This window comes from Enoplosus armatus, chromosome 12, assembly GCF_043641665.1.
Source record: "Enoplosus armatus isolate fEnoArm2 chromosome 12, fEnoArm2.hap1, whole genome shotgun sequence".
Taxonomy (NCBI): domain Eukaryota; kingdom Metazoa; phylum Chordata; class Actinopteri; order Centrarchiformes; family Enoplosidae; genus Enoplosus; species Enoplosus armatus.
In genome coordinates, this window is record NC_092191.1 from 19,173,775 (window position 1) to 19,200,387 (window position 26,613).

General features: G+C 42.1%; 1 protein-coding gene across 2 annotated transcripts; it reads left to right on the forward strand.

Annotated features, from left to right (window-relative positions):
• Window positions 1-655: 655 nt before the first annotated feature.
• Window positions 656-25,660, forward strand: ide (insulin-degrading enzyme). 2 transcript variants are annotated; one of them, XM_070915601.1, is made up of 25 exons: window positions 656-763; window positions 1,722-1,906; window positions 2,484-2,691; window positions 4,090-4,259; window positions 5,389-5,511; window positions 6,655-6,767; window positions 6,996-7,158; window positions 7,306-7,398; window positions 7,558-7,649; window positions 8,028-8,108; window positions 8,733-8,836; window positions 10,281-10,383; window positions 10,518-10,640; window positions 11,089-11,171; window positions 11,466-11,610; window positions 14,384-14,494; window positions 14,730-14,850; window positions 15,926-16,017; window positions 17,279-17,390; window positions 19,472-19,639; window positions 20,678-20,950; window positions 21,869-21,930; window positions 23,894-23,966; window positions 24,069-24,136; window positions 24,669-25,660. In XM_070915601.1, exons 1-25 carry the CDS (start codon window positions 678-680, stop codon window positions 24,762-24,764), a joined length of 3,048 nt encoding a protein of 1,015 aa, XP_070771702.1. In that variant the 5' UTR covers window positions 656-677; the 3' UTR covers window positions 24,765-25,660. The 2 variants fall into 2 exon arrangements, with proteins under 2 accessions (XP_070771702.1, XP_070771703.1); XM_070915602.1 differs by lacking the exon at window positions 11,466-11,610 and adding an exon at window positions 12,340-12,484.
• Window positions 25,661-26,613: the final 953 nt, after the last annotated feature.

A 26,613-nucleotide genomic window follows, 5' to 3' on the forward strand; every position in this document is an offset into this window, starting at 1 on the left:
TTAACTTACATTTAACAATACAATCAATAATACAAGAAGTAATAGTCAAAAAACTATACTATAACAAAAATATAAATAATAACAGTAATATAGTTTTTAAGTCTTCAATTAATCCAGGGGATCAGGCCAGCCATGCATTATTAATACCAATTTACTAATATCTTTGCAGTTTTAAATTCATACATTTCAAGGATCTCTAACTACTAATACACTTTATCACCAGTTAACTATACCTTATGCTACCTTAAATTTCCACAAAGGGAAGAGTGGAATTGCGTTTAGTATTCTATATATATTTATTTGACAATTTTTCATCAACTGTGTTAATTTCTCCCTATTTAGTGTATCTACAGCTGAATGCGCAGGACAAAGCTTGAAACCTGATCCGAGACACTGAACGTAAACGGAAATCCACACGCAGGCTATCCTAATCGATATCAGATTCAATGACACAACGTAATTTTCAGAAACATGCTAGACAATTTGCCGCGTGCCAGTCACTTTTTTTTAAACTGTGTAATTGGTAGCCATTGTCGTGATCACGTGTATCAGTCTGAATTCATTGCAGAATTGATAACCACCCACGTTGTATTAAGCTCTATTCTGTGTTCGATTGTATTTGTCTATTCAAATATGGCGCTGTGAAAGCCAAGGTTTGTTTTTCATGGGTGCAAAGTATGTTTAAGTGCATTAACCGAACGGCCCAGTTTACGAGATATCTCCAGTCAGCAGACACCGGTTTCCGTCTTAACCAAGATTTTAGGTACGTGTTGTCAGGAAAATGTCGTAACATTTTGTTAAAAATAACTGTGTTAATTTAACACCAAGCGGTAGGCTAGCTAGCTAGCGAGCCGGGGCGTTAAAGCCGGTTTGTTGACCTATATTAAGTTAAGCTCCCTAGCTAGAATGATGTGTTAGCTTTGTTGCTACTTAAGGTGGTAACGCTAGCTAAAAACGGGTAGAGTGCGGAGCTTCTGTATAATCTGTAAATTGTATAACGCTTTACAACAGCGGGGAATAAAGGTAACCACAGATTTAAACAAACAAACCCGGCTGCCACCTGGATGTTTGCTCCCCTTTCTGGGGCTTTAGTTGCTAATTTAGCAAGCTAATGGTAGTTTGCCTTCTGTGAGTGGGATTATTTAATGTCCTCTAACGTTAGCGAGTAACGATAGCTAATCTCTTCTGTACTTTGGGCGGAGCAGTTGTATTCGTATTTTCAGCCAACTACCAAATAGTAGCTAAATTGTGATTTACAAAAATATTTTTGTCTTTGTCATCAATAGGTTTTTGCTGACTTTGTTTTCTAGCGGACACTGTTATAATAGCAAAGTAGCAATACAAATTCGTTATCCAAGTTGTTGGTTGTACTTTAGAGCTGTTCAAAACTACGCGGTGTTTGCAGAGTTAAATTGTTAAATTGATTGTCATATTCCTGCAAAGGTAGTCTGTACCAAACCATGAGTTCGCCAATATCAGTAACGTTAGCTCTCATAATGATGTTACATGCATCTGTTAAAGCCTTATGGTCACCTTACTGAGGGCTGTTCATGAGTTGTGGCTATATATACACAACATGTCACTTATGGTTTTTGTTCCCACATTCTGTGCCTTACCTAAAAGAGATAATGTTAAAATTCCTGAACATAGCAGGACAGACGCCTTGGCTAACTGCACTACTAAACTTTTGACTCCCTCCCGTTTGATTCCCTCCACTGCAGGCTGGTGTCATCCTTGCCACTCAGAATGACCGACCCAGCTGTGAACAGGGTGGTTAGTGACATAATTCGCTCTCCCGAGGACAAACGGGTTTACAGGGGCCTGGAGTTTACCAATGGCCTCAAGGCCATGCTCATCAGTGACCCAACAACAGACAAATCCTCTGCTGCTTTGGATGTCCACATAGGTAAAAGTCTTTCATCACTAATGTCCTGCCAGGTAGTCATGTACTTTCATATGGCTTTCCTCTTTACAGGGACCCTTATCACACAGTTTTGGAAAGCATTAGAGAAAAGATGCAAAAAATGTAACAATTTTTTTGCCATGTAGACTATGGAAAAAAAAATTGTATTTTGCAGATTGCCATAGTTACATGCACAGATACTGGCCGTACTCTTGTCCCAGGCTTGGAGAAACCATCTTTGATCTCTGTTATTCAGTATTTCAGTTGCCACAAATAAACCTGTAAACATAATATGCTGTTTACCTACCTGATGTCTTATTTACAGATCAAAAAGTTGCCCAGCAGAACTATGAAGAAAATGTTGTGACTACTGTGTTTATTAAAATCATTGCTTACATAACAAGTGAATTCTCTGTGTAAGAATTTAGCAATTGTTGTGCTATTACACATCTGGGATTATTTCCACTCTTACTGACTCTTTGCTTTCCTCTCAAGTCTGGATGAGTAATCTGGCAGACACAGTTTGATAGCTACAGCTTGATCAACTGATTTTCTGTGGCAATTCTTCTTAAATTTACAGGTTCATTGTCGGACCCAGGAAATATCTCGGGCCTGGCTCACTTTTGTGAGCACATGCTGTTCCTGGGAACAAAGAAGTACCCCAAGGAGAATGAGTACAGCCAGTTCCTCAGCGAGCACGCAGGGAGCTCCAATGCCTTTACCAGTGGAGAGCACACCAACTATTACTTTGACGTGTCCCATGAGCACTTGGAAGGAGCACTAGATAGGTACTGTCCTGTTCATTTGATGGAATTCATTTCGCCCTGTACTAAAAGTAATTTGTCTCATATATCTTGTGTACATCTTAAGTGTTTCCTTAAGGTTTTTATTTTTTTTGGGAGGTGGGGGGGTGCTCTGCTGTGTTCATTTGTGTGGACTTGGTCTCTGCAAATGTCATAATTAGCAAACCTGACACTAACTACTAGATAGCCAGTCAAATTCAAATTCATTCAAACAGTCACTAATATTTTGTCCACCACATTTACATACATGTCTTTTTTTTAATTTTTTTTTTAGGATGCTAATACCTTTGTCCAATTACGACAGATGTCAACTCTTTGCTTAAATGGTTGTTTAGTTATCAGTATACAATGTTCCCCTTGGGAGTCCAGGTGTTAATCCAAGTGAGCTGCCAGGTCGTTGTCTGTCCGTCTTTGGTTACCGGACCCAGCTTCACTGTGCTCTCCTTTGTACCCATCAGCATAGTTCCTACCCACACTGAGGCCAGAAACCCCAGACACAGGGTGAGACTGATGTCCTCAGCCCTGCAGGGGTCTCTGCTCACGTGTCAGCTGTGGTGGTTTGGAGAGGACGGTCAGGTGGTGTCAGAATTTAACCCATTGGGATAAGCTTACCTACTTATAAATGAATGATATAGCAAGCACCTGTTTATGGGTCATAGGCTAATTGTTCCCCTGCGCCAGTGAATTGTGAAGGCCATCTGGACTGTAGTGGTAGGAAAGGACAGTGCAGAGTTTGTTGAAATATTGATGATGTTGCCTCTTTGAAAATGGAAGAGCATTCTGCTTGAAAGGATCATATGTGTCATTAGCTGTCCACATTATTTGAACCATACCCTATGCTAATCACAATGACTGTATTTATCAACAGTTTCTAGGAAATTAACACATTTTGTAACTAATCAAAGAGCAAGATTTTGTTCCACCACTTTCTGGTGGGTTAAAGACTGTGTGAGTGTTGGAGGGTGTATTTCACCAAGAATAACAACCGAAATAAACACATTTCAGTATCAAGGGTCATGGTGTGATTGCAGTTTTATTGATCTAAACAAGCTGCTTGACAGAGGTATATTTTTAGTCAGGTCCAACAAGGGTGTTAGACATGACTTTGGATGTAGCTTAAAAACATTCAAATTTAGTGTCTGCTCACCATTTCCTCATTTGCATGGCAGTTTCACTTTGCATTCATCCCTTTCTGTGTCTACAAATGGTCCTACACACCAACAATCTTTGTTTAACCCAAAACAGCATTAGGCTACCACTGAAAGAGCGAATGTTGAAAGTGACACAGCCTTAAGTAGTGTTATTATACATCTGAACATGTATTCTTCATGCTGAACTATACTGTTTAATGTTCCCTTTACTGTCATATTGCGATCTCCGTAGGTTTGCCCAATTCTTCCTGTGCCCACTGTTTGATGAGAGCTGTAAGGACCGTGAGGTGAATGCTGTGGACTCTGAGCATGAGAAGAACCTGATGAATGATGCCTGGAGGCTGTTTCAGTTGGAGAAGGCCACTGGCAACCCCAACCACCCCTTCAGTAAATTTGGAACAGGTAGAAAATCTCCAGAGTTGCCACCAACGCTCACTTAAAGTGAACATGATCATGTTATTCATTCTGACTTCCTGCATATTGCAGTCTGCCTCCATCTGTCTCTCTCTGTGTGATGGTCTACTGGCCTGTTTGTATTTTAATGTTGAATTAAATTTGAATTTAGTTGTGTAATATTTGAATAGATTCATATTACACCACCCATGCAGTGTTTAACGACTTATTCAGCTTAATAATGACCTCATCATGGTGAATATTATGAGATATTAGGCTGCATAAGTACCCCAATTTATCTATATTTGCCAGATGTTCTATGACAATATATAAAATGTGTATAAGCCCACCATTTCGTATTGAGATTCACTCAACTGATATGAGGGAAAGCATCTCATAGCATGAAGGGAGTTTACTCCAGGCCAGTGAATTCCCACATCAGAATGACACGGACTTGGAGCGGCTCCAAGCTCAAAATAGCCACCTGATGGCAGTCTTGAATTTTATAATCTTTATTCCAGTTAAGAATAGAAGCGGCTCAGACAGGCCTGAATGTCATGCACTCTTAGTGGACCAACATAATCTTCTCCAGATTGAGGTTTTTTGAGAGGCAGACAGAAAAACAAAACAACAACCACTGCCACATGACTTGCCTCAGAAGTGCTAGATGTGGGCTGCAGTTGCAGTTAAGCAGCTTGTTGATGTACCTGACAGGCTACTGTCACTGGGTCATCATAAACTGACAATAAGGAAGTCACCCAACCTCTCATGTTCTCACATCGAATGACTCAGAGTTTTATACTGTAGTGCTCTGAATATTTATGCAGTTCTCAGGAAGACTATGCTGACGTTTTGTCTACGTCAGCGTCCTTTGTGCTCTAATAAGAGGAACAGTCATTGTTCCACCCTGTGCAGTGATCGTTATCTGTCATCCTTCATAATACCCTGTCTAATGATCTGTCAATATGCTGCTCATATTTGTGAATCTGTTCATTTTATACTACATTGAATTGCAGTTGGACAGTGAACCTGAAGGTTTTTTTTATGAACTGAAAGATTGATCGTTACACTTGTACTCTGTCACAGAGACACTGTGGGAAAACAAATATTCACTATTCATGTATTATTTCTCTTATAGGGAACAAATTGACCCTTGAGACCCGACCGTCTAAAGATGGGATTGACATCCGTCAGGAGCTACTGAAATTTCATTCTACATACTACTCCTCCAACCTCATGGGACTCTGTGTGTTAGGAAGGGGTAAGGGTTCTTATTTAAATGTTGCAAGAACCTCACTCAGCCTCCTCAGCACTCCTGCGACTTCCCAACCCCCTTTACTGTCAATTACGCAAGACATCAAAGAGGAACAAAATATGCAAGTCATGCATGACTTGGTGTACAAGGCCAAAACCATAATATTTCTAGTTTTATATGCAAGTTATTATACAGCAATACAACATATCATTGTCAAATCAATTGTGATACTGTACCGCGGTATAATTACCAAAAACAAATTGTCAAGACAGGTTGTAGTATGTCTTAAAGGTTAGTCCACAGTATGCCCTTTTCATTGTGCATGTTCGTCTTCTCTTTGCTGTTGTTGTGAAGGTGATTGATTGATTGATTGATTGATTGATTTTTTAAAATATATATATATATATCTTCCTATTTACCTTAAGTCAATGCAATCCTCTGTAATTATGAGGGATACTGCTTCCTTTGTTGTACAAGAACGGCACCCTCTTCCTGTTTGGCCATCTAAAACAGGCTTTGTGTTGAAGTTCTAATTTCCCAACAAACCAAAGATGATATTGCATAGTTTTAAGATAAAAGCCAAGGACGGACGTGTTTCTCAAAAGGTTACACCAACATCTCAGAATGATTGGTAATGATTTCTTGAAGTTAAGATTGCTAGCTATTAACACCTTTTGATTTCAAGTTAATGATTTTCTCAACCCCCTTGTATCCAGTCTTTTTTTTTTTTTTTTCCAGTCTTCAAATTCTGAGCTAGCTCTTATTGAATGAAGCGTTACTGGTAGGTTGATTGCTGGCTGGAATTTACATTTTGCAAAATCTCATTGTTCTCATTTGAATTGTAAGAGATGCAGTTTGACAGAAATGCTTATAAGAACATCTTCGATGAACATGATTAATGGCTCAAAGTGGCTCTCCGTTACTACACTGCTGGACGTCTAGTGAGCTTTCTTGTGCATTTACTGGTCAAAAATACCATGGGAGTTGAACAGAAATACTTTATTAATGGTCAAAATATGATGAAATACTATAGTTTCATTGGGTCTTCTTTGCACTCACATGAGCTACTTATTGTCTATAACCTTTGAGTAAATCTAAGCTAAACAATAAATGTAGTCAACTTTATTTTTTATCCCTCTTTACCTACAGAATCATTAGATGATTTGACCTCCATGGTGGTGAAGCTGTTTGGAGAAGTGGAGAACAAGAACGTGCCTATCCCAGAATTCCCTGAGCACCCCTTCCAGGAAGAACACCTCAAAGTGAGCCAGTTACTCGTCTCACCAATGTTTCCCCCACTACTATAATGGACGGCCATAGCCACTATTAAATGACGTCGTATTTATTAGTTTTTTTTATTCAATATTCATTCTAGATAATGAAAACATTTGCCAGTTATCACTCATCAAAATATGTTTTCTAAAATATCGCATTGAATGACTTCCTAAGTAACAAGTTGTTTTTTTTTTGATCGTTGTGTTCTCCCATAGCAATTCTACAAAGTGGTGCCCATTAAAGACATCAGGAATCTGTACGTGACTTTCCCCATCCTGGACCTACAGAAGTACTACAAATCTAACCCAGGACATTATCTGGGACATCTTATTGGTCACGAAGGACCCGGAAGTTTGTTATCTGAGCTCAAATCTAAAGGTAGGACATGAAGGAGAGCTCCAAGATAATGACAGACATGTGTGTCCTATTAAACCTATCAAGATGTTTGATTTTTTTTTAATCTTAAAATGAAAAGAAATATGTACTAATGACTAACTAGAAATGACCATGATTATTATTTTGAAGGCTGGGTGAACACGCTTGTTGGAGGGCAAAAAGAAGGAGCCAGAGGATTCATGTTCTTCATCATCAATGTGGACTTGACTGAGGAGGGCCTCTGTAAGTAGTACGGTAGTACGGCTGTACGTGTGCTGGAGTTAATTCACCATTTTCTGATGTGCTTTGCATGGGATTATTTCCCTGTTGTGGTCAGATTTGTGTGTGAGTAAATTAAATGTAAATAATGTTCATGGAGACATGTTATATGTGTCACTGCAGTGCACGTCGAAGACATCATCTTCCACATGTTCCAGTATATCCAGAAGCTGCGCACTGAGGGACCTCAGGAGTGGGTGTTTGAGGAGTGCAAGGTAATTAATGTTGTCTATTCAGCGACCACACTTCAGACAGAGGGGCAGGACAAACTTGACCCACTTATTTCTGGTTAGTGGAGAGACCAACAGCAGCAAAGACACTGACAGCAGATACTGATGCATTCAAACCTGCCGGCTGTTTTCACCATCATATATGTTGTGTAGCTACGTCAAATGAAGTTGGGTAGTATTCATTTTCCATGTTACACTGTAAAAGTCTGCTTTTACAAAAATGATCTTTTCTAAGGGATAAGAATAACGTGTAGTTCCCCTCTCTAGAATCCGGCTCTAAATTTCTCTCAACTGTATGTAACTGTTGTATGTGGTGTGACTTCACTTGTTACATCCTCCGTGTCTCTGTCTCTCTCTCTGTAGGACTTAAACAAAGTGGCCTTCAGGTTCAAGGACAAGGAGCGACCCCGTGGCTATACTTCCAAAGTGGCTGGGTTACTACACGTAGGTCCCCTCTCCGTCTGCAAAAGCTGTTTCCAGGGAGACACAATGCAGCTCATTGCGTCTGTACCTGCTGTCGTCATCAGGCTGCCTGCTGCTGCTGCTGTTGTTGACTCTGTATTGAGAGAATAGAGATTGTGCAGAGGCACAGTCAGAAATAGGCTGCGCTTTTGTATTTACTGCAGTTCCTGTATGACTGTCGCAGCAAGGGTCATTGACTAATGGTCACTGCTGCACTAATTACAGGAATTGTCTTGTGAATGTCTTCTCGCCACGTTTGGTAGTGCAAATCATTTTTTTCACCCTCTATTATAACAAGTGGCAGGAGGTTGTCACATTACACCCATACTGGGACATTCAGTGCAACAGTATGCAGGCTTTGATTCAGTTTTTCAGTTATTTCAGTTACTATTGATTTATTGGGTACCATTAAGATTAGGGCTTTAACAACAAATATGTTTTACTGGCAGTTGAAGACTTGTTGTTGTTGTTGTTATTATTATTTGGCCTTAAAGAAAAAGTGGAGGAAAGAATTTAAATTTGAAACCTTTTCCACAAATGTTTTACAGTTAATTACCTGTCCTCAAGCGGTACAATGCTAACAGCTTCCTGCTCTATGTGTTTCAGTACTACCCTCTTGAAGAGGTTCTGGCAGCAGAGTACCTTTTGGAGGACTTCAGGCCAGATCTGATCGAGATGGTGCTGGATAAGCTGAGGCCAGAACATGTCAGGTCAGTGGGAGAACATCAGTCTTACACAAGCAGTAACAATCTCTTTATTAAAAACCTACTCTAAAGTATAACAGAATTATAATATGTAATGGTGGGCATTGTTGTGAATAATGTTATGTATACTGTGTACAGAATTCAACCTATTTCCTTATTGATTTCACTGTTTTATTGATAAATAGATGCAGGAAGTCTGCTGTATCTTTATAACTGCTATATGTTATAGAGGATAATAATATAGAGGATAATAGACTCTGATAATAAATAAGTTTTGCTGCCTGCCAGCTTTGACAAAGTGCTGTTGGTCTACTTTGATATGTGGATGAAACAGCTTTTCAATTTTCTGCCTTTAAAAAAAGTAAGTAAGTAATGCCAGACAACTTCACAGATGTGATTATCTCTGCAGCCTCAAAGGTTCAGTTTGTTACATCAGGAGATGGATGTGTGTGCTCAGGAATACATTATCAAGTTTTGCTTTCTGAATTGGAAATGCTGAAATCCTCAGGAGTTTTTATAAACAATTTGGCCAATATAAAATGTTTTCTAACTAACTTTTTATACATGGCCCATGTTATTTAAAGATATCGGCCAGTCTATTAGTATGTTGTGTTGAAGCAGAGCTGCTACTTTATGTTGGTAAACCTGGCAGCCAAAGTGAAAGTGTTGTTGGACCTAAACACCAAGTGATTAGCTAAGATGATCTCAGTAAACTATGCAGTTGGACCTACATTTGTTTTTTTGTGAAGTAGTTGAAGAGGTTCAGCCATTTTTGTGGCATGAAATTTCCTGACAGGAATAGCACAATGTTAATTTTTATGTGAAAGTCTTGCCTACTGTAGATTTAATTTATTTTATGGGATGCTACTTGTGTCAAGCAAAGTGCCGACTTGTATCCAGTCCATTCCTTAATGCTTACCAAGGAGGAGATTGCATGCACTCATTGGCTGACCCTGACATTTTGCATGCCAGTCTCTTCCTTTACTGAAGTGGCTGTTTTAACCTTGGGGTTTCGCCAGCGCTGCTTTGAATTCGTGGCAGTACTTCCTTATCATATCAGCAGCTGGATGTGAAGTTGCAGCAAGTTGGGAGGCTGCATCATTAAACTAAAGCTAGAAATTATAATACACACTATTTGATCCATTGAATCCGAGTTGTTGTTTACCAAATGATAACCTACTGTTGCCACTTTGATTGAATAAATGTTCGGGTAGCAGAGAAACGCACTCTAAATGCAGCACACTGAGAGCATCTAGGAATTCTAAACATAGCTCATCACTTAGAGGCAGACAGCGTGTCAATGGATCTCCGCTACCTCAAACATGATCCAGATGCAATACTAATAGAAAAGCACTCACGTCTCATCTTGTGGAGTGGTTACAAACTAGCTCTGACAGAGAGGTTTTTGTATCCGTGTAACATGACCTGGTTCACTCTTTCCTTTTTCCAGAGTTGCAGTGGTGTCAAAGTCATTTGAAGGGCAAACGGACAAGACTGAAGAGTGGTATGGCACACAGTACAAACAGGAGGCCATCTCTGAGGAGACCATCGAGGTGAATCATAGTGCTCTAATCAAATCACACACAATACTGGGAGTCTTTTTTTTTCTTTCTGCTTTGTAATGAATGTATGACTGCTGCGTACGTTTTCTAAGACACTACTTGCTGATTGTACGCCTGTGTTTCAGAAATGGGCAAGTGCAGACTTCAACGGCAAGTTCAAATTACCTATGAAAAACGAGTTCATCCCTACCAACTTCGAGATCTATCCTCTTGAGAAAGACTCTCCATCAGTCCCCACTTTAATCAAGGCAAGTGTTGTTTGCTGCGCAGCTCTATCATCAAAGTATCGTCACTCTTCATTACCTGCCTGCACTGGACAAACCTTGCTTAACTGCGTAGTGTTCAAAAATCTCTTATGCTTTCATATATTAATAAGATTTTCTGATTGAGACATAACGCGATTAGTATTGTTGTTGCCGTCATGTCAGGATCAGAGGAACTAAGCGATAAACAACAGCGTACATATTCCGTTCTCTGATGGAAAGACTAAATTAAAGCCACTGTGCCTTTTTTTCTTTCATTTCTACTGTTAGAAATGTGTGTGAATAAGCAAATGTGGCTGAAGTGTTTCTTTGCTGGCATTTCCAGGGACTGCAAACGATTAGCTTTGCACAGGATGGACTTTCAATGAATATGAAATGAGATGAGAACTGCCTGTGTGTGTGTGTGTGTGTGTGTGGTGGTCATTTCTTCCAGGACACTGCTATGAGCAAGGTGTGGTTCAAGCAGGATGACAAGTTCTTCCTTCCCAAGGCATGCCTGAACTTTGAGTTCTTCAGGTGCGTAACTAACTATGAACTTCAGCTGGAACTTTCGGCACGACGTCCCACCCACTGAATCAACCTTTTACTTGCTAGCACTTAACAGCTTACAACCATCTACACGTAGAAAGCTCATTAGTTCTCATTATTTCTCAATAACAAACAATACCTAAAAGTACTGTTACTAATACTAATGACTATGTCAACAATCATGTACTGTACGATAATTGTTGTACCTTCAGCTCCGACTGTGAGAAAGTGTAGAGATCAAAATTTCTATGCTTTGTTTGACCACTGCCATTTTCTCTACAGCCCATTTGCGTATGTGGACCCATTGCATTGTAACATGGCATATTTATACCTGGAGCTCCTCAAGGACTCCCTCAACGAGTATGCATATGCAGCCGAGCTAGCTGGCTTGAACTATGACCTCCAAAATACCGTCTATGGGATGTATGTAAGTATTCAAAATCGCTCCCCATCGCCCTCATGCTGCATCCCAGACCTCACGTCCCCCAACCTTTATCATCCTCAGGCTGGGCTGTTGTGGCTCAGCCAGGCCTGGGTTTACAGGTCATTTTAAGCCACCTCTATGGCCAGATTGGAAGGTTTGATGATTAATGAGAAGTTAGACTATAACAGACAATGGACTATGATAGTTTTCTGTTATTGTCTGTACTGTGAAAGTACTTTGACAATTGAGACTTCTCTGACCCAGACCTGGCTGGTCTAGCCTCTGTTTTGTCTGCATCTTCCTCTTCATTCTTCATCAGTCCTTCTTCCCTTTTTTTTGCTCACCCACCTCCCGCGAAAACCCTTATGGCTACTTAAGAGGTGTTTATTTCCTCACGTTGTCAGGCATATCGAGTCACTGTCCTTTTCTTTCTTTTAGATGTATTAAGGGTAATGCACAGCTGTAGTTATGGCATCAGGTGAAGCGGCGTTCCTCCAACAACATTGACTTTATGATTTAAAACAGTCTGAAAACAGACAACTATATTTTCTGGAAGACTCATGCCACCACTGACAGTTTTTACGCGACAGAAAGCTGGTCATGAGGCTGCATATACATACTCTTCTTATCATTCTTCTTATACCTGCCATTGTCTAGTGTTGATTTGGACAACCTGTCATTCCCAACAAACATGTCTTTTTGTTTTTGTTCTTTTTTTCCCCCTTCCATCAGTCGCTACCTATACGCAGACCCCCTGCACTGCAACATGACCTACTTGTTACTCAGGTTACTGAAGGATGATTTAAAAGAGTATACATATGCAGCCCGCCTGGCCGGGCTGGTGTATGGCGTAGCCTCAGGGATGAATGCCATCTTCGTAAGTAAGCCGTTTGAAGTCTAGAGGGGAGTGTGGGGGTGCCAATGAAGGGTCCCCTTTGAGGCTTTGACAGAGTGTGGCAATGGCTTGGTTTTTCTACGCTCCGTTTGATTATGTGAAGTGCTGTGTGTCCTGTTTGTCCAACCTGAGGGATTTATGGATATCTCTGCTTGCTACTGCATTCTCTGCAAACACCAACTTAGTAATGTCTATTAGCTGTAGGATAGCTAGATATAGTCCTCTGGAAATGTTATTCGCTAATACAGCATTTTATTTCTACTTATGATTTTAAAGATTTACCTCAATGAATTCTGATTATGTTTGAGAGAATCTGTTCATCAGATTTCATCAGGACAGCAAATGTTTTCTGTTTATTTATTTATTTATTTATTTGTTTGTTTTATTGCCTTGACACCTCAAATTAAGTCTTTGTCACAAGAGTTTCATTTCTCAGATTAGTGTTTTTTTAAATGAATGAATTAACATAATTGGTTTTCATTTTAGGCCACCGTGGCAATAAAACTGCCATATTTAAAACTTTGTGCAGATTCTGTGTATCAAGGACGCATGAGTGACTGATAATTCAGATTCACTTCCAAAATTCATTCAGGGTAATATATTCAGACAGTGCATGTGCAGGAGAAAGGAGAAACAGACTAGATGGCACGATTGTGCCTACTCTGCATAATTATTTTTGGGTCTTTTGGCTGCCATTCTCTTGCTTCTATTGTGTCAGTGTCACACAGGGAGTGGATGAAAAAGTGTCTCTGTCGCAAAACACAAGGAATAAAGCCAAATGATGCAGATTCTCTGACATATTTATAGTCACATTTGCAAGTGCACAAAGGACGTTAGAAGTGGATTTGTATCCAGGAGGTTTGATGGGCATAGTAAGGAGCAACTTGCTCAATCAGGCCCCCCTTTGTTTCCCCAGTTTATGAATACAGCAATTTTCTCATCTCTGTGTGTGTGTGTTGCACAGCAAAGTAACAACCTACCTATGAATTAAAATGGTTTGCGGTGGTGTTTTGCTCTGTTCTTTCAAGCTTTCTAACTTCTGCCCTAACATTCGGAACCTTTTTGTCATATGACCCAGTAACCGGCATTCATTAGCGACCTCTCCCCAGTGCATTCATGATTGTGGCGCGTCCTTAGGGACAGCTATTCAAGACACGATCTGTGTAGCTGTGTGAGACGTTGTGTGTAATTGTCTTAAGTCAGCAGTATTGGTGGGACTGGCCGGATGTTTGTCAAGGTTAATGATGTTAGGAGAGATTACTTTTAACAGGTGTCCCCGCGGGGACCTGGCGACAGGAAGGAATGGGATAAGTCTGAGAGCGTAGCCATGTAGCTGGAGGGTTTTGCTGAATCATGAAGGGCCATAAGGTGTGGATGACATTGCAAAGTGGAGGCTTTAAATAACCTTGACTGTTCTTTTCCATTTTTAAAATGCTCATTTACATAGAAAAACCTCATCATTAACCACCTAGGTCTGTTCTGACTCCCTGAGAGACTACAGTGAATTATGTTTACACTGCAGTAGATGATGAAGTGATGCTTCCTAGTATAGATCAGCCTTTCTTCATTTTAGCCGCCTGTTTGTTTTTAAACTTATATTCCACCAGAAGTTTGTTTATTGGAACATTTTAGACATACTGTTACACATTTTGTGAGATTTATTGTAGTGGTGGTGACTCATCTTAAGCGGGGGAGGGATGAGCTTTTCTTGACAAACATTTGGACAGCCAATAATTACAGTACTTTGGGACACATTATAATAGAAATTTCAAATCCACAAATGAAACTGTAAAAACTCAGGAAGACCACTGATCATGCCCGGCTCACCTTGCCTTTCTCTGTGTTGATAATGTGCCTGTGCTCTGTCACTGCCTGCTGCAGCTGTCTGTTAAAGGTTACAGTGACAAACAGCACATCCTGCTGAAGAAGATCATTGAGAAGATGGCCACCTTTGAGATAGATGAGAAGCGCTTCGACATCATCAAGGAAGCGGTAAGCTCCGACTGCAACTACGTCATTGGTACAAAGTTGTGATAAGTCACGATCAATCGAACGAATGTATTGGACAGCTGACTTTAACCCTTGGGTGTTCAGAACATATTTTACTCTGCCTTACAATACAAGTAACAGTAGTAGTAGTAGTTTTGATACTGTGCAGTCATTTAAAGGAAAAAAACAATTAAAGTGTCTGTGTTGAACTGACTTTTCCTTCTCTTTCTCCCTGCAGTACATGAGGTCTTTGAATAACTTCAGAGCCGAGCAGCCTCACCAGCACGCCATGTACTACCTCCGTCTACTCATGACCGAGGTTGCTTGGACCAAAGATGAGCTCAGAGAGGCTCTGGATGGTGAGACGCTTCTCTTAATCTTGTGCTCTTTTCTCTCTTTACTTCTGTCTCAAAGTCCCAGTGCTTGTGCTTATTAGCCCCTTTCTACTGCGAGCCAAACTGAGTTCACTGAAACACAGAATAAACGCACAGCCTAGCCCTTTGTCATGCTGGAACTGCGCAAGTGGAAGCTAGGGCTGTGTAGCTAGTTGGACTGTATGAGGCTGAATAACAGACGACAAACGTATGGCCATAAGATACGTCACTATTTCTCTGGTCGGCTGGAGTTCCTGGGTTAAAGTTAAGGTAAATAGACGGCTACTCTTTCCTCTCACTTTAGGTCTTTTCTTCTTCTGTTTTCCTCCTTAAATCCTCATTTGAATGCTGAGGCTGTTCTCCAGCAGATGCCTCCCTAGCTGCAGTCTTTCCTCTCCGCAGTGCCAGTCTGGAACCTGAAGGGCAGATTGTTATATTTTTACCACGGTGCTTACACAGACTATCCTCGGATTCACATGAGACTCAATTAACCTGCAGGGTCAAAGCCTGCAGCCCAGTCGCCAGGGTCTCCAATTACCACGGCTTGTTCCCTTATCAGTGTCCTTACCCTCCTGCCGTCCCCTGTCTGGGGTCTATGAGACTTTCAGTCTCTCCTTTCCTTGTGTGCGTGTGTTGGTGTTGCTGTGGACAAACAATCATTTATATAAATTGTGTGTGTGTGTGTCCCTGTAGCTCATCCTTGAATCTGGGTCAGACGTTGCTTGAATTCAGATTGTCCAGCCCACTGAGACAGACTAGATTTTTGTGCATGTGTAACTGAATGTGTAAGTGTGTGTTTTACCAGGCTTGCATGATTGTCTTGTTCATGATGGGAATACTGTATGATGAAATCACCACACACACACACACACACACACACACACACACACACACACACACACACACACACACACACACACACACACACACACACACACACACACACACACACACAGCAGTTATTCTGTGTTTTTTTTTTTTTGTACTGATTCTGATTGTTGATAGCAGCTTGGGAAATTGCTCTTTGATTGATTGCTGTTGTCTGTGATCTGTATTCCAGATGTAACTCTCCCACGCCTCAAGGCCTTCATACCACAGCTATTGTCACGGTTACATATTGAAGCCCTTCTCCATGGCAACATCACCAAGGAGGTTTGTCACTGTGTTTTTACTGCCAGCTGAAGGAATTAGAATTTTGTTACCTCTCTGCCTTGACGGATTTGTAAATTTGCAATAGTGCAGCTTTCCTTTCATATCAGTGTTGTAAAATTTGTGTATGCCTGTTACTCAGCAATACACCTTTTTTATTCTCAAACAACATTTGAGTCTCCTCCAGTACTTTATCTGACCTTCCAATGGTATCACAGATGATTATAAACCTTTTCTAAGAGCCTGCGATCAAGTAAAACTTTGTGCGAGGTGCCAGCCCTCCCAGCCATCACAGCACCGCCTTGTAACGATGACAGCGTCACAGTCTGGTGGAGAGAGAATTAGACTCTCTGGTGGGAGCAATGATCCATTTCGTCACCATCGTGCCTGCTCCTGTAACGCCAGAGCAAGAACTGACCAAGTAGTTTTGCAGAGAAGCCTTGTAAAATGAGAAAATTGTACTTATTAATGTTGGCAAAGCTAGAGGGCAGGAAAACATCACCTTAAAATGATTTTAACACAGTGATTTTAAAAGAACAGCTAAACTTATTACCATGTGGTGGGTGGGTCAGAGTCCGACTCAGAGACCTCTAAATCCCTTTGTTAGCTGAAGTCCATCTCATATATACACCCCACATATCTTAACATGTTCCAAAGGGATTCTATACACACGTGGCTATTACACTAAGTCTACTTTTAAGTAACTTTTAAAGGCTCAGTCATCTCTCTGGATTGTCCTGAGTAAGCACTACATTGTTTCTGGAAACACACGTTGTGTAAAAAAAAAGTGTGTGATGCTTTGAGCAAACAAAATTCCACTCACGGTCTCTGTAGAAGTGTAGCAACAGATGTCTCAGTGGTGACATCTCACTACCAAATGAAGTTAATGTTAATGAAGTTAATAAAGGGGGGGAATGTACATTGAATGTGGAATATCACTGCAGTTTTTAGGTGAAGGCTGAGAGAGCAATCCCTTACCAATGTGTACCATCAGTGTGCGATACAAATTGAGGGTGGAAAATGGTCACGATGACTTAATTCTGGTCACGTAGAACCCACAGCTGGGGAGTGTGCACAGAAAATCACTAACTGAAAGAGGAGGCAGGTTAAGGGAAAGTGTCTTGAGTCTTGGAGAGAGCGTAACATCAGAGCTAAACGGTACATAATGTTTTTCTGTGAGTAGAATTTTCCTTTTAAAAAAAATCCTGTTTTTGTGGACTAAAATAAATGTTTTGCTTTCTCTCCCTGTCTGGCATCTCTCTAGTCTGCGCTTGGCATGCTGCAAATGGTGGAGGACACGCTCATTGAGCACGCTCACACAAAGCCCCTCCTCCCGAGCCAACTGATTCGCTACAGAGAGGTGCAGGTTCCAGACGGTAGGTCCTGTACTCCCCCTGCATGCCACACACACTTTTAAGCACTCTTGATCATCGTCTGCCAGTCATGCCTGTCTCCATGGCGACCATGCCAAAGAGTCCTCACCCAGCGCTCTTGCCCTCGTCATCAGTGATGCCGTGTTGAGTTTGTAAAGACTTGATTACATTCAACATCCCTCATTTCCCTCAGAGGAACAGAACAGTCACCGGGTGGAAATGGACGTCATTATGACACGCACACACCTTCCCCTCAGCACAAAGATGAATGCACACACGCCAAGCACAGCACCTGTGCTGCCTTTCTGATTACATTAGGAAAGTGGAGTGATGTGGAGAGGGAAAACCAGGGCTCGTGCTGGGCCACCTGGAGACATCCTGAGTCTCACCGAGGGATTTTCCAGGCTCAGCTCCAGACTGCCAGTCAGACACAGAGCAGGAGCATAGGAGAAGGATGTAAAGGATGTAAACACAAAGTTGGTTTATGAAATGACTGACTGGCCGAAGGTCTATCCAAGAAACACGGTATTACTCTCACAGCTGAAAGCTTGAGAGCAGATAGTTCACATGAATCTGGCCAGTCACACATTGTTCAAGGCATCACGTGATCCAAGTAAAATCAGAAAGATTTACAGGCTTTTTAAAACAAGGACCAACACTAGAAAACAAGTACATTTACAAAGTTATGTTGTTCTGTTGCTGTAGCAAAGGCATGAAATGCTGGTCTGTAATTTATATGGTAAAATAATGATTGATTGCACAACTTACTGCTTTAAATGCCCAGTTCAGTGTGTCACGCTCTTTGGAGTTGACTGAACGCTGCGTGATGTTTAACGAGCTGTGGCAAAAACAAAATACTCCCTCGACACACAAGCCTGAGATGTGCACACTCCACATTAGCTTTTTGATTTAAACTAAGAGCTTATCTGCCCCAAACCTTTACGCTTCCCTTTTTATGTTTTCTAAGCAAACCTCAAGTAAAACTTTAATTTGACGTGTTGAGAATAATGCTGGGGGAGATGTTGAGGACTGTGGACATGACGCCCCCTGAGCGCGCAGCCAAAGTGCTCTGTCAGCATATGCATAAAAGCTACCTGCGTTACCCGGCCTCGACCTGTCCTGCATTCAAAGTGAGCCTGATCACAATGGACTCGAACAAAGTGAAGTCGAGCAAGAGGAAAAAAAAGGAAGCAGTTTTCCCTGTGCTGGAACTCATGGCTCCTCTCCATGTTCTGCTCAAAAGAAAGTTTTTAAAGTACAGATGAAAGGCTAGAGGAGAGCAATTTGGGGAGAAAAAAAGCTTGATGCTGGCATTCAGCAGAACGTCTCCGATTTCTGGAGAGTGTCACCACCGTCCTCTGTCTGAACTTCACTGTTTGACTGTATCACACTCATCTATGCCTCAAGCAGAACTGCGCATCTACAACTGAAACAGCTCATCAGTCTTTGAGGCAGCATTGATTATTTTTGAAAGAACCGATTATACATACAGGGATCATCTTCGGAATGGATTATATAGAGCGGTACAGGTAGATAAGCAGGGAAATGAATTTCACCAGCCTGAGTTCATGGATCACTGTGGATTTGGGGTTAATGGAAAGAATTCTGCTTTAAACTACTTCGGCTGGTTTCTGCTCAGTCACTGTTTAACATGTTGAGTGTAGCTCTCAACACATCTCAGCACGGCCCAGAACTGTTCCAGGCTTTATAATCTAAATTAAATCGGCACACAAATACGAGAAAGACATTTAAATTCTTATGTTATCGTAGTCTGTCTTCCATTTCCTGTTCCACAATCTGTTTTATGTTAAAAACTGGAGCAGTACGACAGGAAGATGGGAGGGAAAGGGGTCTTCAATAATCTTGAAATACAAAAACATAAAATTAATAAAATATATTGTTACAAATGAACTTGAATATTTCCTTTACTTCTTCGTTTTTTTCCAGGCCCAGCTTGAGAGTCCTACCTTTTTTTTTGTTTTTTTTTATCTGTGTCAGTAATGCATTTCCGAGTGAATGTGTTTGCTTTGTATGATTACAGCACTGAAAAAGAAAATGAACAAATATTGTCGTGCTCCTCTCAGGTGGCTGGTATGTTTACCAGCAGAGGAACGAGGTGCACAACAACTGTGGCATTGAGATCTACTATCAGACAGACATGCAGACCACCCACGACAACATGCTGCTGGAGCTGTTCTGTCAGATCATCTCCGAGCCCTGCTTCAACACCCTGAGAACCAAAGAACAGCTGGGTGAGCCCACACGACACAAAAACACTATGTGTAGCAACTAGGGATGTGCCGATCCGATACTCAGTATCGGTCTGATGCTGGCCAAAATCACTGGATCGGATATCGGAGGGGGGAAAAAGTATAATCAGATACTATCCATCAGCCTAAACTATCGTGAACGTTGAACGACATGCCGTAAAGAGAGATGTGTCACGAGTAACACAGGTGAGCAGCTTGTGTCACGTGAACAGTAGCTTGAATGTGAGTGAGACCTGCCAGCAGCGCTGTCATCGTGTCATCATTTTAAACTCAAGGAAGAGATAAGCAAAACAGCAGAGTGCAGTTTATGCAATGCAAGTGTTTCAAAGGGCGGCAGCAGCAGCGTTGGAAACTTGAACCAGATTAAACACTTGCACTTTTACATACAGTTCTGCCCAAGAGGTTACATATGAAAGAAACTAGAGTTTCTGTTTCGACCCTCAGCCTCGAGTGTGAGTTGTGAGTGCCTTAAGATGCCATGTGTGCCGTACTGTCCATAACTGAGTCATGTTGTGGGCTCTGTATTTCTTCCTTTAGTGGAGTACAGTGGTTAGTTTTTAGATGTGTTGGTTAGTTGCACTCAAGGTTGCAGTATCGGTATCGGACATGAAAAAGTGGTGGAGCCATCACTAGTAGCAACACATTTCAATATACTGCACTGTGTGTAGAGACAAGGAAAAAATGTGCCACCAAGTTGTGAATATTTATTCAGGCACTTTTCTCAGAGAATTATGCAGCTTTAATCTGCATGTGGTAATTAAATACTCCTCTGTAAAGACCAGAAACTGTAAGGGAAGTTTCTAAAGTGCTGTCAGCCATGATGATGTTTAATAACTTGGGGAATGAATGGATTGAGTCCCTGAACCGCAGTTGGAAGTAGTGCTTTAATAATATTCCCATATAGTGCCAGAATGAAATGTTTTTGAAACCACTTAAAAGGTTTAAGTACATGACGTTATTAGTTTAGAGAAACAGTCTGATCTTCTGTGCTGAGCTCTTGCATATCCACTACATATCCAGGCTACATCGTGTTCAGTGGGCCCCGGCGTGCCAACGGAGTGCAAGGCCTGCGCTTCATCATCCAGTCGGAGAAGGCGCCCCACTACCTGGAGAGCCGTGTGGAGGCTTTCCTCTGCACCATGGAGAAGGCCGTGGAGGAGATGGGCGATGAAGCCTTCCAGAAGCACATCCAGGCCCTGGCCATCCGCCGCCTGGACAAGCCTAAGAAGCTGTCTGCTGAGTGTGCCAAGTACTGGGGAGAGATCATCTCTCAGCAGTATAATTTTGACCGAGGTGAGGCCTCCCAACAGTCCACTTCACCTCACTGCTAATTATGTTTAGGTTTCAGGCGAAATATTGAAATACATTTCCAAACTCTCTCTACAAACAGCTTGTGTTACGTGGAAAGTCAAATACAAGTTCTTGAGAGTTATCAATATTTTTGGTCAGTCCCAGAGGTGAGCGGGATGTTGCTTAGAGCTGCACAAATTGGGATCGATTAAAGCCTGGAATAATGTGCAGCCGTAGCACACCTCTCTCTTGCAGCACTCTCCTGAGTGCCGTAATGGATTGTAATGGGCCTGATTCACCGGTAATCTGCCTAAAGCCCTGAGTGATGGCAACACTGAAAGGTTGCCAGGGGAGTGGTGGTGATTACTGATACTCGCAGTGTTCGAGGAGAAGAGTCGGGCGAGCGAGGGCAGCGAACACGCACCACGCCAAGGGCGCAGAAGAAAAAAAAAAGAACATACAACACGCGGCATTAGTCAAAGCTTACACACAGTCTGCTGCATGGGCTGACTGTGAGAGAGCTGCTGGCAGCTCACTGTTTCCCTTTGCTTGGGTCAGTCATTTTGTGCAAAAACATGCTTGTTTAATATGGTTAGATTCTGTTTTTAAAAAAGCTTTGATTTACCATCACAGCAGTGGAGACTCTCTTGATTTGAATAATAAGTAAAAATGAGTAACAAGGCAATGAGACTTGACTGCTCAACACACTGACATGCAACACTGTGTTGTTGTTTTTTTTAACACCCTGTGCTTTCAGTTGCGTTTTTATGCAGCACTAATGAGCTGACCGACTTTCACTATGATGGGTCAAACTTCAAAGTCTCTGCGAGTTTATTATACTGTCATGGACTGAAACTGCTGAGCAATAGTGACGTTAATGTTAATCATGTTAACACCTCTGTTTGCCCTGTTGTGTTGCAGATAACATTGAAGTGGCGTATCTGAAGACTTTGACAAAGGAAAACATAATGCACTTCTACAGAGTAAGTAGTTCAGCTTTATTTCATGTGACGTCTCCGTCCCAGGCCTGAGCTCAAACCATTACCGACATCATTGAAGGCCGGTCTTTATTATCTGCTTATTTCTATTCCATTTCTTTTTAATTTAAATAAAGAATATACATCTTGCCCACATTGAAACATCTTTCATGTTATGGGCCATTCAGAGTCCCTATGGAGACACAGGATGATGAATCAGTTTAGTTTAATGGCTTCCCTTTTTTTTTTTTTTAAATGAGGTCAGATATTCAAATCTTCACGTGTTGTAAGGAGAGGATGTTAAACCCATAAACACCAAACAAATCTGAGCTTTGAGAATTTTAGCTTATTTAATATGGAAACAGCAACATGATATTTATGAAATGGATCCCCAGGTGCACTGACTCCCCCAGCAGCCACCGCTTTATTTGAGCAGCCTTAAATTACGGCGCTCATTTGGCTTTAATCGCGGTACTTTGCGGCTGTGGTTACTGCTGTATTGACTGCAGAGGTGTCGTTAGGAGGCGGCCACATAAATTACCACAATGACCCTACATTTTATGCCATGCAAGAGTCGTGAGATATTTAAGGTCTATCAATCATTGTTAAATGCACATTTGAGCTGATGAATGTAATAGTCACAATTCTACAATGATGAAATTGGCACTGACACTGATACAATATCTGACGCCTGACCTGAACGTTTAGAACGGTGTTTACACCGTGTGTCACTTCTGTTTGAGAAATTCTTAACCAACTTCCTGAAACAAACAATCTAACCACAAGGTCCATTTGGTAGCTGCTCTGGAGCTTTTGATCAGTTTGCCCAGATGTCAGATCTCCATTTTTTCCCACACATGTTGGCTTAAAAGCGTCGGTTCATACAGAAAAACAGAAACTCCATCTGCTGATGAAGACTAAGTGATGTGATCGAAAGCTCCAGAACACTGTTTAATGAACTTAACATACCTTGAGGTCTCCTGAGGATGTCTTCGTCTCAGGGTACCACTCCAGATTTGTATTTTCTTTTAAACCTTACCAGCGGTTCAAGCATTCATTGAGACATTTACATTTTCCCGATAGTTAATTGTGGAGCTCGGCCAATAAGCACAGCTGCCAAACTGTCACGGCAGCAATCAAAATACACATTTTTTTCATTGTTTGTAAATGCTCAAAGACTGCATGACAATCACATTTCTGATAAAAGAGCAGTATCGGTCCAATATGCAGCACGAGCACACCGCCTACTCTAAATCTGTTTGTGTGTGTCCAGACACACGCGGTTTTGCTGGCTTCAGTCTGCCCTCCTGGCTTTCATCTCCTCCCGCCGCCCGCTTCTATTCATAGCCGTGGAGGTGACACTGACACAGGACGCTCACAGCATATCAGCTGCCATAATGACAGCCAGCCAGCCCGTTTCAAGGGGGATAAAGGGCCAAAGACACATAGCTGCTGAAAGAATTGGCATTATCTCAGCCCTGCAGAAACCATTACAGGCCCCATGCAGAATAAACCTAATGCATTTCTAATGTCGTATCAGCTGCCATCGCAGGGGCATTTTCTTTTCTTTCTTTTTTTTTTTCTCTCCATTTTTGGTCGCCAGAGTTGACACTGTCTGACTGCAGACGAGCCAAATCTTCAGTCTAATGTAATCCTCCATCCAGAGACAGTGACGAGGCCCGACTGTGTATCTAAATCTCCACAGGGCTGTCAGAACTGATCCCAGACTCGCTGTGAAAAACACACGGCCGTCCAGGCCACACTGAGTCTCGCCCTCTGTGGCAGCAACACAGTGATGAGTCATTCCAGCTACTTACATGAAATATTTTTGAGTTTTGTAGGGAGGGGGGTGTTTCCTCCCCAAGACTATATGTGGCCATTTAAATAATGAATAAAACTCTACATTTTGGTGTTAGTAATGATGCTGTTTGGTTGTGTTTTCCAAACCTCTCTGTCTGTGTCCCTTCAGGATCGGCTGACAGTCGAAGCCCCGAAGAGACACAAGGTGTCCGTGCACGTCCTGTCCAGAGAGATGGACTCCTGTGAGTATCTGTATTGACGCGTTTCTTTCACGGGCTTCATTTAGTCACGGTGGGTTCATTCAGTGTCGGGCTGACCTGCACGTCCCTGTGTGTGTTCACCAGGTCCAATAGTGGGAGAGTTCCCCGCTCAGAATGATGTCAACCTGGCCCCTGCTCCTTCCCTGCCGCAGGTAAAGATCATGTTCTTTACCTCTACGTTCATTAAGCCGACTGCTTTCCCAGCTACTGACACATATTCACTCTATTCCGATGTGAGTGACATTTGCAACTTGAGACCAAAAGGCAATAAGAGAAAAATGTCAAAATGAATGTCACATGACATCAGTATATAACACGTGTGTGTTCATTCTGCTTTGTAGAAAAGGAACGACACTAAATGTCTTTGAGTCCAGTTTTTATTTCAGCACCAAACTGAGAAAACGTCACATTTTTAGAAGCAGTGCTTCATGCCGAGTGAAAACAGAACGACAGCAGGAAGCTGTTGCTGATATAAGCACACCGACTACATTGTAGGCGCTTCTGCAAAGGTAGAAAGCAGTGTAGGTTACCTTACCTTGTTACCATGGAAACGAAGTGCATGTAGTTCTTTTTGCCATCAGCACTGAATGCAGTTTAGGGAGGGCTTCGTCCTCGAAGGAACGGACGAAGCAGGACAGGGTGAAGAATGTTTCTGGTCTGACCTGCCGCCTCTTTCCCTCGCAGCCCACGTTGGTTCAGGACATGACGGAGTTCAAGAGGAGCCTGCCTCTCTTCCCTCTGGTCAAGCCTCACATCAACTTCATGGCTGCCAAACTGTGAGCGAGGCCGGCAGGTCGACACGCAGCAGCATGAAGGGGAGGGGGGGGAGTGACCGCGAGGGACCCCCGCTGTGTTTCTCGCCTCACCCTCCACTCCCCCTCCCCTCCTCCCATCAGGAAGACTTTCATCTGACTGGGCCTGCATTGGCGTGTGAGTGTGTTTGCGCGGGTGCATGTGAAGGTGTGTGTGTGTGTGTGCACGTGTGGCAGGCTGCAGCCACTAGAAGAGATGCTTGGTAAACAAATGCGCGTATTTGAATCACAACGTTAGCCGTGGTTGTCGACATAGCTGTGATGACGATAGAGGTCACGTCAGACTCACCTCATGTTAAAGTCTCTTAAAGGAGACGCAACACTCACACGCATCACAACACTGTGTAGGCTGTTGTAGAGGAAGTAGGAACAACGTTAAAAAAAAAAAGAAAAAAAAAGGGCCAGATCCCTTTAAAGGAGTTCAAATATCCTGCAGAAGGCGTTTTTATTTGAATTACTCAGACGTGCTGCTTTGAGAATGGATAGTTTATTGTGCTGAGCTGGGGGCTGCAGAGGGTAGAGACGCGAGCTCCATGAAGGTCTTCTTTTATTTGTCGGACTGGTAAGTTTGCCTCTGAGGCGCCGCAGCGCTCCTGAAAATGTTTTTTCGCAAAAGATGCACTCAGTCAAATGGAATATTTTATTCAAATGGGTTAATTTCTGAAGATATCTGCCTTTTATAGTTCTGGTTTTAATCCTCGCAGGTTTTGAAATGTTGTTGCTTGTAAACTGGTAAAATGTTGGGACCCTTTGAGGAGCTGTTTGAAAAACACATGCCCATGAAAATTGTTTTTATTTTGTTTTGTTTTTTTAAATAGCTTTTTACAGTAGTATGTAATTCAGACATCTCAGGGGTACCTCCATGCTGTTTTTTTTTTTGTTTTTTTACATTACATTTTATTAGTGATTGATTTCAAATAATAAATTCAGTATGTCATCTACATTAGTACTTTGTTCATTTCACTAAATGTGATCAAATCCTTATTGCTCTTCAAGTTCTTTTTGTAAAACTGAGAGGAAATAACGGCTGTAGAGACGGACAGTATTTCTTTCTTTCTTTTCCTTTTGTAAGCTCCGGGGAGATCGTCATTATTCTGACACTCTGTGTCTAAGACTTGCAGAGACTTTCTGCAGCTTGTGCCTTTTTCCAGGGGGGCATCAGTTAGTTTGTATCTGGCTGCACTGAGCTGTTCCTGGTCTGATCCGGGACAGAATCCTGGGAGATGTGACCCCCCCCCCCCCTAAATTGCAGGACAGCATCGATGTCAAAAAAGCAGCGAGCCTTTTTCTCTTTAAAAAAAAAAAGCCACATTTCATGTTGATGTCTAAAGGGGGTTGAAGAAAAGCACCAGTCTGGATGTTTTCTGAATATATGCACTTCTCTCACTAAGCAATAAACTTGATGACGTGTACTGGGAACAGTGTGAGGCAGAACGAGACGTGGCTCTGCACTGCTGCGTAGCTGCAGCAGCTGGATCCACACTGATCCCGAGCTCCAGCCTAAAGCGCGGAGAAGGACCGTGTCGGCTCTGAGCGCCTGCTGGTGCGTGGATAGTGATGTCAGTGCCGCGCAAGCGTGACCTGCTCTCTCAGGTGCTAACCAGCTTGGCTGTGACAAAACCCCACTGCTGGTGGAGCTGCCAGCCTCCCTGCTCAAATAGCCAAAAGTCCGAGTTAGGATTTATCCCCCCCCCCCTGCCCAATAACCCCTGCTCTCAGGCCGAGTTCATCGCTCACTCGCACATGCTGCATAGTTTTAATGACAATTTAAGGGAGCACCTGTACGAGTGTGCCGTATCAAAAGCTTCTTCAATGTT